The 15,000-nt window shown below is 43.1% G+C and overlaps 1 protein-coding gene across 2 annotated transcripts in view; it reads right to left on the reverse strand.

Moving 5' to 3' along the window:
• The window catches only part of LOC110506994 (F-actin-uncapping protein LRRC16A), a 220,702-nt gene that overhangs the window by 117,114 nt on the left and 88,588 nt on the right, over nucleotides 1-15,000 (reverse strand). For both annotated transcript variants that reach the window (XM_090186089.1, XM_090186092.1), the window contains exons 6-9: nucleotides 11,389-11,486; nucleotides 10,866-10,936; nucleotides 10,300-10,373; nucleotides 7,654-7,729 (exon numbers count right to left, since the gene is read on the reverse strand). In XM_090186089.1, the coding sequence (XP_090042215.1) occupies nucleotides 7,654-7,729; nucleotides 10,300-10,373; nucleotides 10,866-10,936; nucleotides 11,389-11,486 (319 nt within the window). The remainder of the gene's footprint in view (nucleotides 1-7,653; nucleotides 7,730-10,299; nucleotides 10,374-10,865; nucleotides 10,937-11,388; nucleotides 11,487-15,000) is intronic.

The following is a 15,000-nucleotide window of genomic DNA, read 5'->3' on the forward strand; positions in this document are numbered from 1 at the left end:
TATATAAATTGATTTGATTTGATTTGGAACTTCTAGGTTAGACTACTGCAATGCTCTACTTTCCGGCTACCCGGATAATGCACTAAATAAACTTCAGTTAGAGCTAAACACGGCTGCTAGGATCCTGACAAGAACCCAACAATGTGATCATATTACCCCAGTGCTAGCCTCTCTACACTGGCTTCCTGTTAAGGCTAGGACTGATTTGAAGGTTTTACTGCTGACCTACAAAGCATTACATGGGCTTGCTCCTACCTATCTCTCTGATTTGGTCCTGTCGTACATACCTACACGTACGCTACGGTCACAAGACGCAGGCCTCCTTACTGTCCCTAGAATTTCTAAGCAAACAGCTGGAGGTAGGGCTTTCTCCTATAGAGCTCCATTTTTATGGAAAGGTCTGCTTATCCATGTGAGAGACGCAGACTCGGTCTCAACCTTTAACTTCTTGGTGACAGGGGGCAGTATGTTCACGTCCGGATGAAATGCACGTCCAAATTCAACTGCCTGCTACTCATCCCCAGAAGATAAGATATATATTATTAGTGCCGTGCTGCTGCTCCAGTTTCAACTGTTCTGCCTGCGGCTATGGAACCCTGACCTGTTCACCGGACGTGCTACCTGTCCCAGACCTGCTGTTTTCAACTCTCTAGAGACAGCAGGAGCGGTAGAGGTACTCTTAATGATGAAAAGCCAACTGACATTTACTCCTGAGGTGCTGACCTGTTGCACCCTCTACAACCACTGTGATTATTATTATTTGACCCCGCTGGTCATCTACGAACATTTAAACATCTTGGCCATGTTCTGTTATAATCTCCACCCGGCACAGCCAGAAGAGGACTGGCTCCCCTTATAGCCTGGTTCCTCCCTAGGTTTCAGTTGCAAATGAGAACTTGTTCTCAACTAGCCTACCTGGTTAAATAAAGGTGTTCTCAACTAGCCTACCTGGTTAAATAAAGGTGTTCTCAACTAGCCTACCTGGTTAAATAAAGGTGTTCTCAACTAGCCTACCTGGTTAAATAAAGGTGTTCTCAACTAGTCTACCTGGTTAAATAAAGGTGTTCTCAACTAGCCTACCTGGTTAAATAAAGGTGGAGAAAAAAAAAAGTAGGATGATGTATCTCAAAGTCTGCAGTTTTCACCCAATCACTGATGGCATAGTGACACACAGGTTCCACCACCACAACGTCCCTCTGCTTTCAGCAGTCCTCTTAACGTGAGCCAGACCACTCTCACTCACTCTCGTTTGGGCATCCTAAAAGCAGAGTTGATTGTCTGTCCAAGCATGTCAGGGAGGATAAGGAACCATCCACCCCCCACCCCCTCTACTCTACTGTAGACACTGAACAGGGGGAAGAGGGAAAGAGGTCTGGAATGAGGGCTCTGATTGAGAAGAGACCACGGGGTGGTCTGTAGAAAGGGAGCTGGGAGACGAAACCTACATTTAGGATTGATAAAAAATTCAACGAGAGCAACCGACTTCTGCACTGCTGCAAAACAGAGCTCCTGACCCAGTTCTCTGCTTTCTGTGGGGCCTGTTGATTCCTCTCTGCCCACCCATTCTCTGAGGGAATCAAGTGAATCAAATCAAATATATCCCTTCAGTTCAGGGCCTGTTGATTCCACTCTGCCATCTGTGCTTTGTGTGAATCAAATCAAATATATCCCTTCAGTTCAGGGCTTGTTGATTCCACTCTGCCATCTGTCCTTTGTGTGAATCAAGTGAATCAAATCAAATATATCCCTTCAGTTCAGGGCCTGTTGATTCCACTCTGCCATCTGTCCTTTGTGTGAATCAAGTGAATCAAATCAAATATATCCCTTCAGTTCAGGGCTTGTTGATTCCACTCTGCCATCTGTCCTTTGTGTGAATCAAGTGAATCAAATCAAATATATCCCTTCAGTTCAGGGCGTTGTTGATTCCACTCTGCCATCTGTCCTTTGTGTGAATCAAGTGAATCAAATCAAATATATCCCTTCAGTTCAGGGCTTGTTGATTCCACTCTGCAATCTGTCCTTTGTGTGAATCAAGTGAATCAAATCAAATATATCCCTTCAGTTCAGCTATGCAGAGCAGAGGGAGGTCAATAGTCTCTTCATCTGTTTACATTCATATGACAAACAGTGATCAGAATAACAGTACACCAGCGTTAGTACAACTAAGTGACATTCCATGTATACGAGAGACATTTCTGGTGGCCAGCATGCTAATTATGACCGACAAAGAGGGATTGTGTGAGGCATGATGGTTCTCTTTTCAGGGGCAGAGAGAAATGGGATGGCACAGAGGACTGTTGTTCCCTAGGACTGAGGGAGAGAGAGAGAGAGAAGGAGAGAGAGAGAGAGAGAGAATGAGAGAGAGAGAGAGAGAGAGAGAGAGAGAGAGAGAGAGAGGAGAGAGGAGAGAGAAAGGAGAGAGAGAGAGAGAGAGAGAGAGAGAGAGAGAGAGAGAGAGAGAGGAGAGTGAGAGAGAGAGAGAGAGAGAGAGAGAGAAAAAAAAGAATGACAGAAAGAAGAGAGAGATGAGAGAGAGAGAGAGAGAGAGAGAGACAGCAGAGAGAGAAAATGAGAGAGAAAGAGATAGTAGGTGTGCTCAGAGTAAAGGACAGGAGGTCACAGTGGACATCAGAATACTGGTCCTCATGTTAGACTGAAGGATGTTAACACAGTACAGTGAGGGATGCTAACACACAGTACAGTGAGTGATGTTAACACACAGTACAATGAGGGATGTTAACACACAGTATAGTGAGGGATGCTAACACACAGTACAGTGAGGGATGTTAACACACAGTACAGTGAGGGATGCTAACACACAGTATAGTGAGGGATGCTAACACACAGTACAGTGAGGGATGTTAACACAGTACAGTGAGGGATGTTAACACAGTACAGTGAGGGATGTTAACACAAAGTACAGTGAGGGATGCTAACACACAGTACAGTGAGGGATACTAACACACAGTACAGTGAGGGATGCTAACACACAGTACAGTGAGGGATGCTAACACACAGTACAGTGAGGGATACTAACACACAGTACAGTGAGGGATGTTAACACAGTACAGTGAGGGATACTAACACACAGCTTGATGTACCAGTACACCCCCTGGACAGGACACTAGTCTATCTCCTGTTTCTGTAGCAGCTTGATGTACCAGGACACCTCCTGGACAGGACACTAGTCTATCTCCTGTTTCTGTAGCAGCTTGATGTACCAGGACACCTCCTGGACAGGACACTAGTCTATCTCCTGTTTCTGTAGCAGCTTGATGTACCAGGACACCCCCTGGACAGGACACTAGTCTATCTCCTGTTTCTGTAGTGAGGCAGCTTGATGTACCAGGACACCTCCTGGACAGGACACTAGTCTATCTCCTGTTTCTGTAGTGAGGCAGCTTGATGTACCAGGACACCTCCTGGACAGGACACACGTCTATCTCCTGTTTCTGTAGTGAGGCAGCTTGATGTACCAGGACACCCCCTGGACAGGACACTAGTCTAACGCAGGGCCTTACCCCCAATCTAACTCCTTAATGCTAAAGTATTTTGGAATGCAGAGAAATCTAATTCCCAACCTTCCAACCCACACGGCCATTAAGTCCAGAGGAGCCTGATGAATGCTTTCCTGTCACAGACTAGCAGACACATGCATCACATCACATACCAGTCAAAACAGGAGCTTTAGTATCCCAAAAGACCCTGCGCTGGTTTCTATGGCAACTTAGCTCTCAAACAAAGCTACCGGGCTGAGGGGCTCACCACTCTCTCTTATTTTATCTCGCTCTCTAAAACTCTCTCTCTGTGTGTCTGTCTCTCTCTACACCTCTTTATCTCTCTCTCTAAAACTCTCTCTCTCTGTGTGTGTGTGTCTCTCTACACCTCTTTGTCTCTCTCTCTAAAACTCTCTCTCTCTCTCTGTGTCTCTCTACACCTCTTTATCTCTCTCTCTAAAACTCTCTCTCTCTCTGTGTGTGTGTCTCTACACCTCTTTGTCTCTCTCAAATTCAAATTCAAATTCAAATTCAAGCTGCTTTATTGGCATGAAAAACATTGTGTCAATATTGCCAAAGCAACAATGTAAACAATATACATTGTAACAAAATTGTAAATGATAGCAAATAATAATATAAAATGGTAGTAAATAATAATACAAAAATAAATACAATAAAATGGTAACAGTCTACAGTAAACATTAATAATTATAGTAATAACAATAATAGTAATAATAAGTAAGTTACTGTTTACTATGCAGATGTTATTATTCAGTGTCCCTCAGGCTATGGCAGGAAAATACATATTTGGCTGCAAGAGGAGCCATTGCTCCTTCGCCCATGAGTATTCTTAGTTTTTCCTCTGGGTTCAATTTGTAAAAATGTGGAATATATGTAGTCATTTCTGTGAATAATGAATCTCTTTGTGAGGAATATTTATCACAGTAAAGGAGAAAGTGCATCTCTGTCTCTACCTCCCCTGTCATGCAGTGACCACATACACGCTCCTCTTTGGGTAGCCATGTCTTTTTATGTCTGCCGGTTTCTATTGCCAATCGGTGGTCACTCAGCCTGTACTTGGTAAGGATCTGTCTCTGCTTCGTATCTCTGACAGAGTAGAGATAATCAGCCAATTCATATTCTCTGTTTAGGGTCAGATAGCAATTTAGTCGGCTTTGGGATTTTGTTTCGTTTTTCCAGTATTGTAAGTATGATTCCTTTGATTGGTTCATGATTTTGTTTATTGGAATTCTTTCTTTTGAAGCAGTGCTGGTGTCAGCTTGATTGGTGAGGTCCAACACCAGCTGACTGAGAGGGCTCGTTTCTGGGCTCAGCTCTTGGGCTTGAAGTGCTTTAAATTGCAGACTCGAATTTGGACTTGAATTTAGATGTAGCCAAAATTTTAATGATCTTTTCTGTATTTTCATTATTACTGGAAAACGGCCCAATTCTGCCCTACATGCATTAGTTGGTGTATTTCTCTGGACTTGTAGAATTTTCCGACAGAATTCTGCATGTAGGGTTTCAATTGGATGTTTGTCCCACATTTTAAAATCCAGTTTATTGAGTGGCCCCCAAACCTCACTTCCATAAAGTGCTATTGGTAGGATTACACTGTCAAATATTTTAGTCCAAATTCTAATTGGGATGTTGATTTTGAATAATTTCATTTTTATTGCATACATTGCTCTGCGGGCTTTTTCTTTGAGTGCCTTCACTGCCATATTAAAGTTTCCCGATGCAGATATGGTCAGACCAAGGTAGGTGTAATTTTTTGTGTGTTCAATTAAGGTGTTGTTCAGGGTGAATTTACATTTTTGTTTCTGACATCTGGGTTTTTTTTGGAAAATCATGATTTTAGTTTTTTGGAAATTTACTGCCAGGGCCCAATTATGGCAATATTGCTCCAGAATATTAATGTTTTGTTGAAGACCTTCTTTGGTTGGTGATAGAAGTACCAAGTCATCAGCATATAGCAGGTATTTCACCTCTGTGTCAAATAGTGTGAGTCCTGGGGCTGGAGATTGGTCCAACATGTCTGCTAATTCATTGATATAAATGTTGAAAAGATTTGGACTCAAATTGCAGCCTTGTCTCACACCTCGACATTGTGAAAAAAATTCTGTTCTTTGGTTTTTGATTTTTATTGCACACTTGTTTTCTGTGTACATACATTTTATTAAGTCATACACCTTACCACCAAGCCCACTTTGTAGAATTTTGTAGAATAGCCCTTCGTGCCAAATCGAATCAAATGCTTTTTTAAAGTCAATAAAGCAAGCAAAGATTTTGCCCTCTTTTTTTTGGTGGACGTGTTTATTAATTAGTGTGTGTAAGGTGTATATATGGTCAGTAGTGCGATGGTTAGGGAGAAAGCCAATTTGACATTTACTTATTACATTTTTTTCTTGAAGAAAGGTTTGAATTCTTGAATTCAAAATGCTACAGAAAATCTTTCCCAAGTTACTGTTGACGCAAATTCCCCTGTAATCTCTCTCTAAAACTCTCTCTGTGTGTCTCTCTCTACACCTCTTTGTCTCTCTCTCTAAAACTCTCTCTCTCTATGTGTGTGTGTCTCTCTCTACACCTCTTTGTCTCTCTCTCTAAAACTCTCTCTTTCTATGTGTGTGTGTCTCTCTCTACACCTCTTTGTCTCTCTCTCTAAAACTCTCTCTCTGTGTGTGTGTCTCTCTACACCTCTTTGTCTCTCTCTCTAAAACTCTCTCTCTCTGTGTGTGTGTGTCTCTCTCTACACCTCTGTCTCTCTCTCTAAAACTCTCTCTCTCTCTGTGTGTGTGTCTCTCTACACCTCTTTGTCTCTCTCTCTAAAACTCTCTCTCTCTGTGTGTGTCTCTCTCTACACCTCTTTGTCTCTCTCTCTAAAACTCTCTCTCTCTCTGTGTGTGTCTCTCTCTACACCTCTTTGTCTCTCTCTAAAACTCTCTCTCTCTCTGTGTGTGTCTCTCTACACCTCTTTGTCTCTCTCTCTAAAACTCTCTCTCTCTCTGTGTGTGTCTCTCTCTACACCTCTTTGTCTCTCTCTCTATTTCAATTCAATTTAAGGGGCTTTAATTTACATTGTCACAGCAAGTGAAATAGACAATAAACAAAAGTGAAAAACAATAAAAATGAACAGTAAACATTACAATCACTAAAGTTCCAAAAGAATAGAGACATTTCAAATGTCACATTATGTCTATATACAGTGTTGTAACGATGTACAAATAGTTAAAGTACAAAAGGGAAAATAAATAAACATAAATCTCTCTCTCTCTCCATAGTCAATACAGGACATTAACATTCAGAGTCTAATTACCCCCACAAAGCCTTTTGGTCTGCTTTGTGTGTGTGTGTGTGTGTGTGTGTGTGTGTGTGTGTGTGTGTGTGTGTGTGTGTGTGTGTGTGTGTGTGTGTGTGTGTGTGTGTGTGTGTGTGTGTGTGTGTGTGTGTGTGTGTGTGTGTGTGTGTGTGTGTGTGTGTGTGCGTGCGTGCGTGCGTGTGTCCTCCATGATGGAACTGTGTGATAGTTGACAAGACTAGGGGGAAAGGATGTTCAGATTGTGTCTGAGATACTTGGGCCTGACTGGACTGACACTGTGTAATTGATACCCACTGTTCTTTGTGGAATGAAGACTCTTATCACAGGGAAACACCAGACAGTTCTGCCGTGGGGGAGAGACGGACAGAGAGACGGACAGCGAGACAGACAGAGAGACAGACAGCGAGACAGACAGCGAGACAGACAGAGAAAGACAGACAGAGAAAGACAGAGATAGACAGACAGAGAGACAGACAGAGAGACAGACAGAGAGACAGCGAGACAGACAGCGAGACAGACAGACAGAGAGACAGACAGAGAGACAGACAGAGAAAGACAGACAGAGAAAGACAGAGATAGACAGACAGAGAGACAGACAGAGAAACAGACAGCGAGACAGACAGCGAGACAGACAGCGAGACAGACAGCGAGACAGACAGAGAGACAGACAGAGAAAGACAGAGAGAGAGATGGACAGAGAGACAGACAGCGAGACAGACAGAGAGACAGACAGAGAGACAGACAGAGAGATGAGGAAAGGGAGGAGACAGAGGCAGACAGAAAGAGAGAGAGCGAGAGGCAGACTGAGAGGGGGTACGAAGGCTCAGTTTAACTCACCAGTTTACAATCCTTTGTGGAGAGCTTTGTGAACCATTGGTTGTACTCCAACACTGCTATTATAGCCACTAGATCCCTGCCAGGGACACAGAGACAATATCAATCACCTTGGGATATTACGCACCTTGGGAGAATGGATGAAGGCTGTTTCATTAAACCCATATCAGGAAGTTAATAACAATGTAAATGCATTTTTTTTTTCATTTCAAATAATCAACCATTATAATATGAAATTTACAGCATAAGAATTGAATTACAAAGTGAAACGTTAGACATTTAAAAAGGGACAATATACAGTTGCTACATCCATTTTTAGACTTACATATGAATGATATGTACCCATTGATTCTTGAAGAATATAATTTATAAATGCCTCATCAACTGTCGTAACCATCAGAGCGCAAAATATAACTGTGTTTTACTCCATTGTTTGTCAACAAAGTTAATGCAAACAGGCGTGGATAAAAGTTTTGAGAATGACACAAATATTAATTTCCACAAAGTTTGCTGCTTCAGTGTCTTTATATATTTTTGTCAGATGTTACTATGGAATACTGAAGTATAATTACAAGCATTTCATAAGTGTCAAAGGCTTTTATTGACAATTACATGAAGTTGATGCAAAGAGTCAATATTTGCAGTGTTGACCCTTCTTTTTCAAGACCTCTGCAATCCGCCCTGGCATGCTGTCAATTAACTTCTGGGCCACATCCTGACTGATGGCAGCCCATTCTTACATAATCAATGCTTGAAGTTTGTCAGAATGTGTGGGTTTTTGTTTGTCCACCTGCCTCTTGAGGATTGACCGCAAGTTCTCAATGGGATTAAGGTCTGGGGAGTTTCCTGGCCATGGACCCAAAATGGTGTTTTGTTCCCCAAGCCACTTAGTTAGCACGTTTTCCTTCTGGCAAAGTGCTCCATCATGCTGGAAAAGGCATTGTTCACCACAAAACTGTTCCTGGATGGTTGGGAGAAGTTGCTCTCTGAGGATGTGTTGGTACCATTCTTTATTCATGGCTGTGTTCTTAGGCAAAATTGTGAGTGAGCCCACTCCCTTGGCTGAGAAGCAACCCCACACATGAATGGTCTCAGGATGCTTTACTGTTGGCATGACACAGGACTGATGGTAGTGCTCACCTTGTCTTCTCCGGACAAGCTTTTTTCCAGATGCCCCAAACAATCGGAAAGGGGATTCATCAGAAAAAATGACTTTACCCCAGTCCTCAGCAGTCCAATCCCTGTACCTTTTGCAGAATATCAGTCTGTTCCTGATGTTTTTCCTGGAGAGAAGTGGCTTCTTTGCTGCCCTTCTTGACACCAGGCCATCCTCCAAAAGTCTTCCCCTCACTGTGCGTACAAATGCACTCACACCTGCCTGCTGCCATTCCTGAGCAATCTCTGTACTGGTGGTGCCCCGATCCCGCAGCTGAATCAACTTTAGGAGACGGTCCTGGCGCTTGCTGGACTTTCTTGGGCACCCTAAAGCCTTCTTCACAACAATTCAACCGCTCTCCTTGAAGTTCTCAATGATCCGATAAATGGTTGATTTAGATGCAAATATTACTGGCAACAATATCCTTGCCTGTGAAGCTCTTTTTTGTGCAAAGCAATGATGAAGGCACGTGTTTCCATGCAGGTAACCATGGTTGACAGAGGAAGAACCATGATTCCAAGCACCCCCCTCCTTTTGAAGCCTCTAGTCTGTTATTCGAAATCAATCAGCATGACAGAGTGATCTCCAGCCTTGTCCTCGTCAACACTCACACCTGTGTTAACGAGAGAATCCCTGACATGATGTCAGCTGGTCCTTTTGTGGCAGGGCTGAAATGCAGTGGAAATGTTTTTTGGGGATTCAGTTAATTTGCATGGCAAAGAGGGACTTTGCAATTAAATGCAATTCATCTGATCACTCTTCATAACATTCTGGAGTATATGCAAATTGCCATCATACAAACTGAGGCAGCAGACTTAATATTTGTGTCATTGTCAAAACTTTTGGCCACGACTGTTTATCATGGATGGTCAGTCCTTCCACCCAGAGCCCTGTCTATTCATCTGAGACTGGTTACTTTAGCCACATCCCTCAGCTTTTTACACAAACAGTAGTGGGACAACATTTTGCTATTTGCTTTGTTACTGCGGACTTCCCCTTTAACATTAATGTTAGAAAACATGACAAAGTCTATTACTGTATTACTGTTCAGTAGCTGCAATGATAGAGTACTACAGTGCATGAGATACAACCTAGTCACTCACCTATTCTCCAGATGACTGAAGTCCTGCAGGCTGAGATCCCGTGTGTCTTGAACCTAGTGACTCACCTACTCTTCAGGTGACTGAAGTCCTGCAGGCTGAGATCCCGTGTGTCTTGAACCTAGTGACTCACCTATTCTCCAGATGACTGAAGTCCTGCAGGCTGAGATCCTGTGTGTCTTGAACCTAGTGACTCACCTACTCTTCAGGTGACTGAAGTCCTGCAGGCTGAGATCCCGTGTGTCTTGAACCTAGTGACTCACCTATTCTCCAGATGACTGAAGTCCTGCAGGCTGAGATCCTGTGTGTCTTGAACCTAGTGACTCACCTATTCTTCAGATGACTGAAGTTCTGCAGGCTGAGATCCCGTGTGTCTTGAACCTAGTGACTCACCTATTCTCCAGATGACTGAAGTCCTGCAGGCTGAGATCCCGTGTGTCTTGAGTCAGATAGATGGTGTCTACGTCCTAGAAGACGTGACAGGAAACAGACTGTGAGCTTCCTTCTCACCACTGTCATAGTAATCAAATAGCTACGTTAAATGGAATCGAGCACTTCAAGATGAAGAATTAACAAATGATTTATAAGCACATTTTATGCAGCAAACGGTGTGTCTACATTCTGCTAAGTGTGACAGGTGTGTACTGTATATTACTGCACTGTTGGAGCTGGAAACAGAAGAATAACATCTACAAATCTGTGTTCGCTACCAATAAACTCTAATTTGATTAGACAGGAAGTGACTGTTAGAGTAGGTGTGTCACCACTGTCATCGTGATTCTAGAACCTACAGTACCTAGGCTACATGTTCCATTGAATGGACAAGACAACATGGACATGAACACAAACCTCGTGTCATTCCCCAGATGTAAGGAAATATTAAAACACACCTGATAGTAATCATTAATTTAGTCATAAATAATTAGTGAAGTATCTACGTTAGCCAAGAGAATACTGACCCATTGAACTTCCTCTCTGTAGGGCAGACCCAGCCAGTCACACACACATCTGTAACTCTGAGAGAAACCACCTGGAGAGGGGAGAGAGAGATATATATATATAGAGAGAGAGACAGAGAGAGACAGAGAGAGAGACAGAGAGAGAGAGACAGAGAGAGAGACAGAGAGAGAGAGACAGACAGAGACAGAGAGACAGACAGAGAGAGAGAGAGAGAGAGAGAGAGAGAGAGAGAGAGAGAGAGAGAGAGGGGAAAGAGATAGAAAAGAAAGAGAAAATAGAGAGAGGAAAGAGAGAGAGAGCGGAGAGAGTGAAAAGAGAGAAGACAGAGAGAAGAGAGAGTGAGAGAGAAATAGAGAGAGGAAAGAGACAGACAGCGGACAGTCAATGTAGTGATACACATCCACACACACACGCATGCAACAGAACACAGATATAGGAGAGAGCAGGGTCAATGTAGCGATATGCGGGCGCACGCACACGCACACACACACACACACACACACAATAAGGTATTGTATTCACCACACGGTCCTGGTTCTGCTACTTTGTGGTTGTCCCATAGAGTCTGTAGGCTGGTGATCCTCTCCGAAGGCTCCATACTCAGCTTCTTCATCAGCTTCCTGTCACACAGACACAGCTAGAAGTCTGATACAGTACACAGGTTTACAGTTTAACAGGCTACTAGGTTCAGGATAGCATTGTTATGACAGCAGAAGACTAGTGAGACATGAGTCCTCAGGTTGTTAGAGTCTACAGGAGTCTACAGCCATGTCTCAGGCCAAGTGACAACTATAACAACACATAACAGAACCAATATGACTCAGATCAGATGTAGGTGACTGGTTTATACTATATAAACACATAACAGAACGAATCTGACTCAGATCAGATGTAGGTGACTGGTTTATACTATATAAACACATAACAGAACCAATATGACTCAGATCAGATGTAGGTGACTGGTTTATACTATATAAACACATAACAGAACCAATCTGACTCAGATCAGATGTAGGTGACTGGTTTATACTATATAAACACATAACAGAACCAATATGACTCAGATCAGATGTAGGTGACTGGTTTATACTATATAAACACATAACAGAACCGATCTGACTCAGATCAGATGTAGGTGACTGGTTTATACTATATAAACACATAACAGAACCAATATGACTCAGATCAGATGTAGGTGACTGGTTTATACTATATAAACACATAACAGAACCGATCTGACTCAGATCAGATGTAGGTGACTGGTTTATACTATATAAACACATAACAGAACCAATCTGACTCAGATCAGATGTAGGTGACTGGTTTATACTATATAAACACATAACAGAACCGATCTGACTCAGATCAGATGTAGGTGACTGGTTTATACTATATAAACACATAACAGAACCAATCTGACTCAGATCAGATGTAGGTGACTGGTTTATACTATATAAACACATAACAGAACCAATATGACTCAGATCAGATGTAGGTGACTGGTTTATACTATATAAACACATAACAGAACCAATATGACTCAGATCAGATGTAGGTGACTGGTTTATACTATATAAACACATAACAGAACCGATCTGACTCAGATCAGATGTAGGTGACTGGTTTATACTATATAAACACATAACAGAACCAATCTGACTCAGATCAGATGTAGGTGACTGGTTTATACTTATATAAACACATAACAGAACCAATATGACTCAGATCAGATGTAGGTGACTGGTTTATACTATATAAACACTGGCACTTCTGCACATTGTTCTGCATTCATTTCTGTACTTCATTCATACTTCTCTTTTCAAACAGCAACATAGTTGTAATAGTTTCATATACAGTGCCTTCAGGAAGTAATCAGACCCCTTGACTTTTTCCACATTTTGTTACGTTACAGCATAATTGTAAAATTGATTAAATTGTTTGTTTTTTCTCCTCATCAATAATACCCCATAATGACATCACAATACCCCATAATGACATCACAATACCCCATAACGACATCACAATACCCCATAATGACATCACAATACCCCATAATGACATCACAATACCCCATAACGACATCACAATACCCCATAATGACATCACAATACCCCATAATGACATCACAATAACCCATAATGACAAAGCAAAAACAGGTTTTTAGAAATGTTTGTAAATGTACTAAAAACAAAAACAACTAGGCCTCCCGAGTGGGGCAGTGGTCTATGGCTCTGCATCACAGTGCTAGCTGTGCCACTAGATTCTGGGTTCGAGACCAGGCTCTGTCTCTGCCGGCTGCGACTGGATGACCCATGGGGCAGCGCGCAATGTGCCCAGCGTCGTCCGGGTTAGGGGAGGGTTTGGCCGGCAGGGATATCCTTGTCCCATCGCGCACTAGCGACTCCTGTGGCGGGCCAGGCGCAGTGCACGCTGACACGATCGCCAGTTGTACGGTGTTTCCTCTGACACATTGGTGCGTCTGGCTTCCGGGTTAAGTGGGCATTTTGTCAAGAAACAGTGTGGCTTGGTTGGGTCGTGTTTCAGAGGATGAACGGCTCTCGACCTTCGCCTCTCCCGAGTCCGTAGGGGAGTTGCAGCGATGAGACAAGACTGTAACGACCAATTGGAAACCAGGATATTGTGGAGAAAAAGGGGTAAAATAAATAAATTAATATTCAGTACTTTGTTGAATCAACTTTGGCAGCGATTACAGCCTTGAGTCTTCTTGGGTATGACGCTACAAGCTTGGCACACCTGTATTTGGGGAGTTTTTCCCTTTCTTCTCTGCAGATCCTCTCAAGCTCTGTCAGGTTGGATGGGGAGAGTCGCTGCACAGCTATTTTCAGGTCTCTCCAGAGATGTTCGATCGGATTCAAGTCCGGAATCTATCTGGGCCACTCAACGACATTCAGCCACTCCTGCGTTGTCTTCGCTGTGTGCTTAGGGTTCTTGTCCTGTTGGAAGGTGAACCTTCGCCCCAGTCTGAGGTCCTGAGTTCTCTGGAGCAGGTTTTCATCAAGGATCTCTGTACTTTGCTTTGTTCATCTTTCCCTCGATTCTGACTAGTCTCCCAGTCCCTGCCGCTGAGAAACATCCCCACAGTATGATGCTGCAACCATCATGCTTCACCGTAGGTATGGTGCCAGGTTTCCTCCAGACGTGACGCTTGGCAATCAGGCCAAAGAGTGCAATTTTGGTTTCATCAGACCAGAGAATCTTGTTTCTCATGGTCAGAGTCCTTTAGGTGCCTTTTGGCAAACTCCAAGCGGGCTGTCATGTGCATTTTACTGAGGAGCGGCTTCCGTCTGGCCACTCTACCATAAAGTCCTGATTGGTGGAGTGCTGCAGGTTGTCCTTCTAGAAGGTTCTCCCATCTCCACAGAGGAACTCTGGAGCTCTGTCAGTGACCATCGGGTTCTTGGTCACCTCCCTAACCAAGGCCCTTCTCCCCCGATTGCTCAGTTTGGCTGGGTGGCCAGCTCTAGGAAGAGTCTCGGTGGTTCCAAACCTCTTCCACTTAAGAATGATGGAGGCCACTGTGTTCTTGGGGACCATTTATGCTGCAGACATTGTTTTGGTACCTTCCCCTAGATCTGTACCTCGACACAATCCTGTCTCGGAGCTCTAGGACAATTCCTTTGACCTCATGCACTGTCAACTCTGAGACGTTATACGTGTGCCTGTCTTTATAGTAGAAAATAAAGAAAAACCCTTGAATGAGTAGGTGTGTCCAAACGTTTGACTGGTACTGTATATATATGAGGCAATTTAGCAATTAGGATTCGTTATCTGTAATCGTTATAATAAATTCGATATTGTGCACTGTTGGCATACAGTATACTGTAGATACATGCAGACATCATTTTCTTTTTCCAGTGCAGGCCTTGTGTTCTAAAAATAGGTTCCTAAAGTGCTTGAAAAAAATATATTATGCGAGTACTCGAACAGTCAATAACAATGTCAAACCCATCCTAACAGAGGGTGAACTACAGAACTACAGGGGTTCTACACAGCTCCAGAGAATCCACTAGCATCACTGTCCGTGACCATCTGAACTGTCTGTGACGTGTCCATCTCCAACACAACAGAGAGGCTTTGTGTCCCAGTAATAGTCTGGGATTCCTACTTCCTGAG

Source organism: Oncorhynchus mykiss, chromosome 2, assembly GCF_057628025.1.
Source record: "Oncorhynchus mykiss isolate SJ-2025 chromosome 2, ASM5762802v1, whole genome shotgun sequence".
Classification (NCBI taxonomy): domain Eukaryota; kingdom Metazoa; phylum Chordata; class Actinopteri; order Salmoniformes; family Salmonidae; genus Oncorhynchus; species Oncorhynchus mykiss.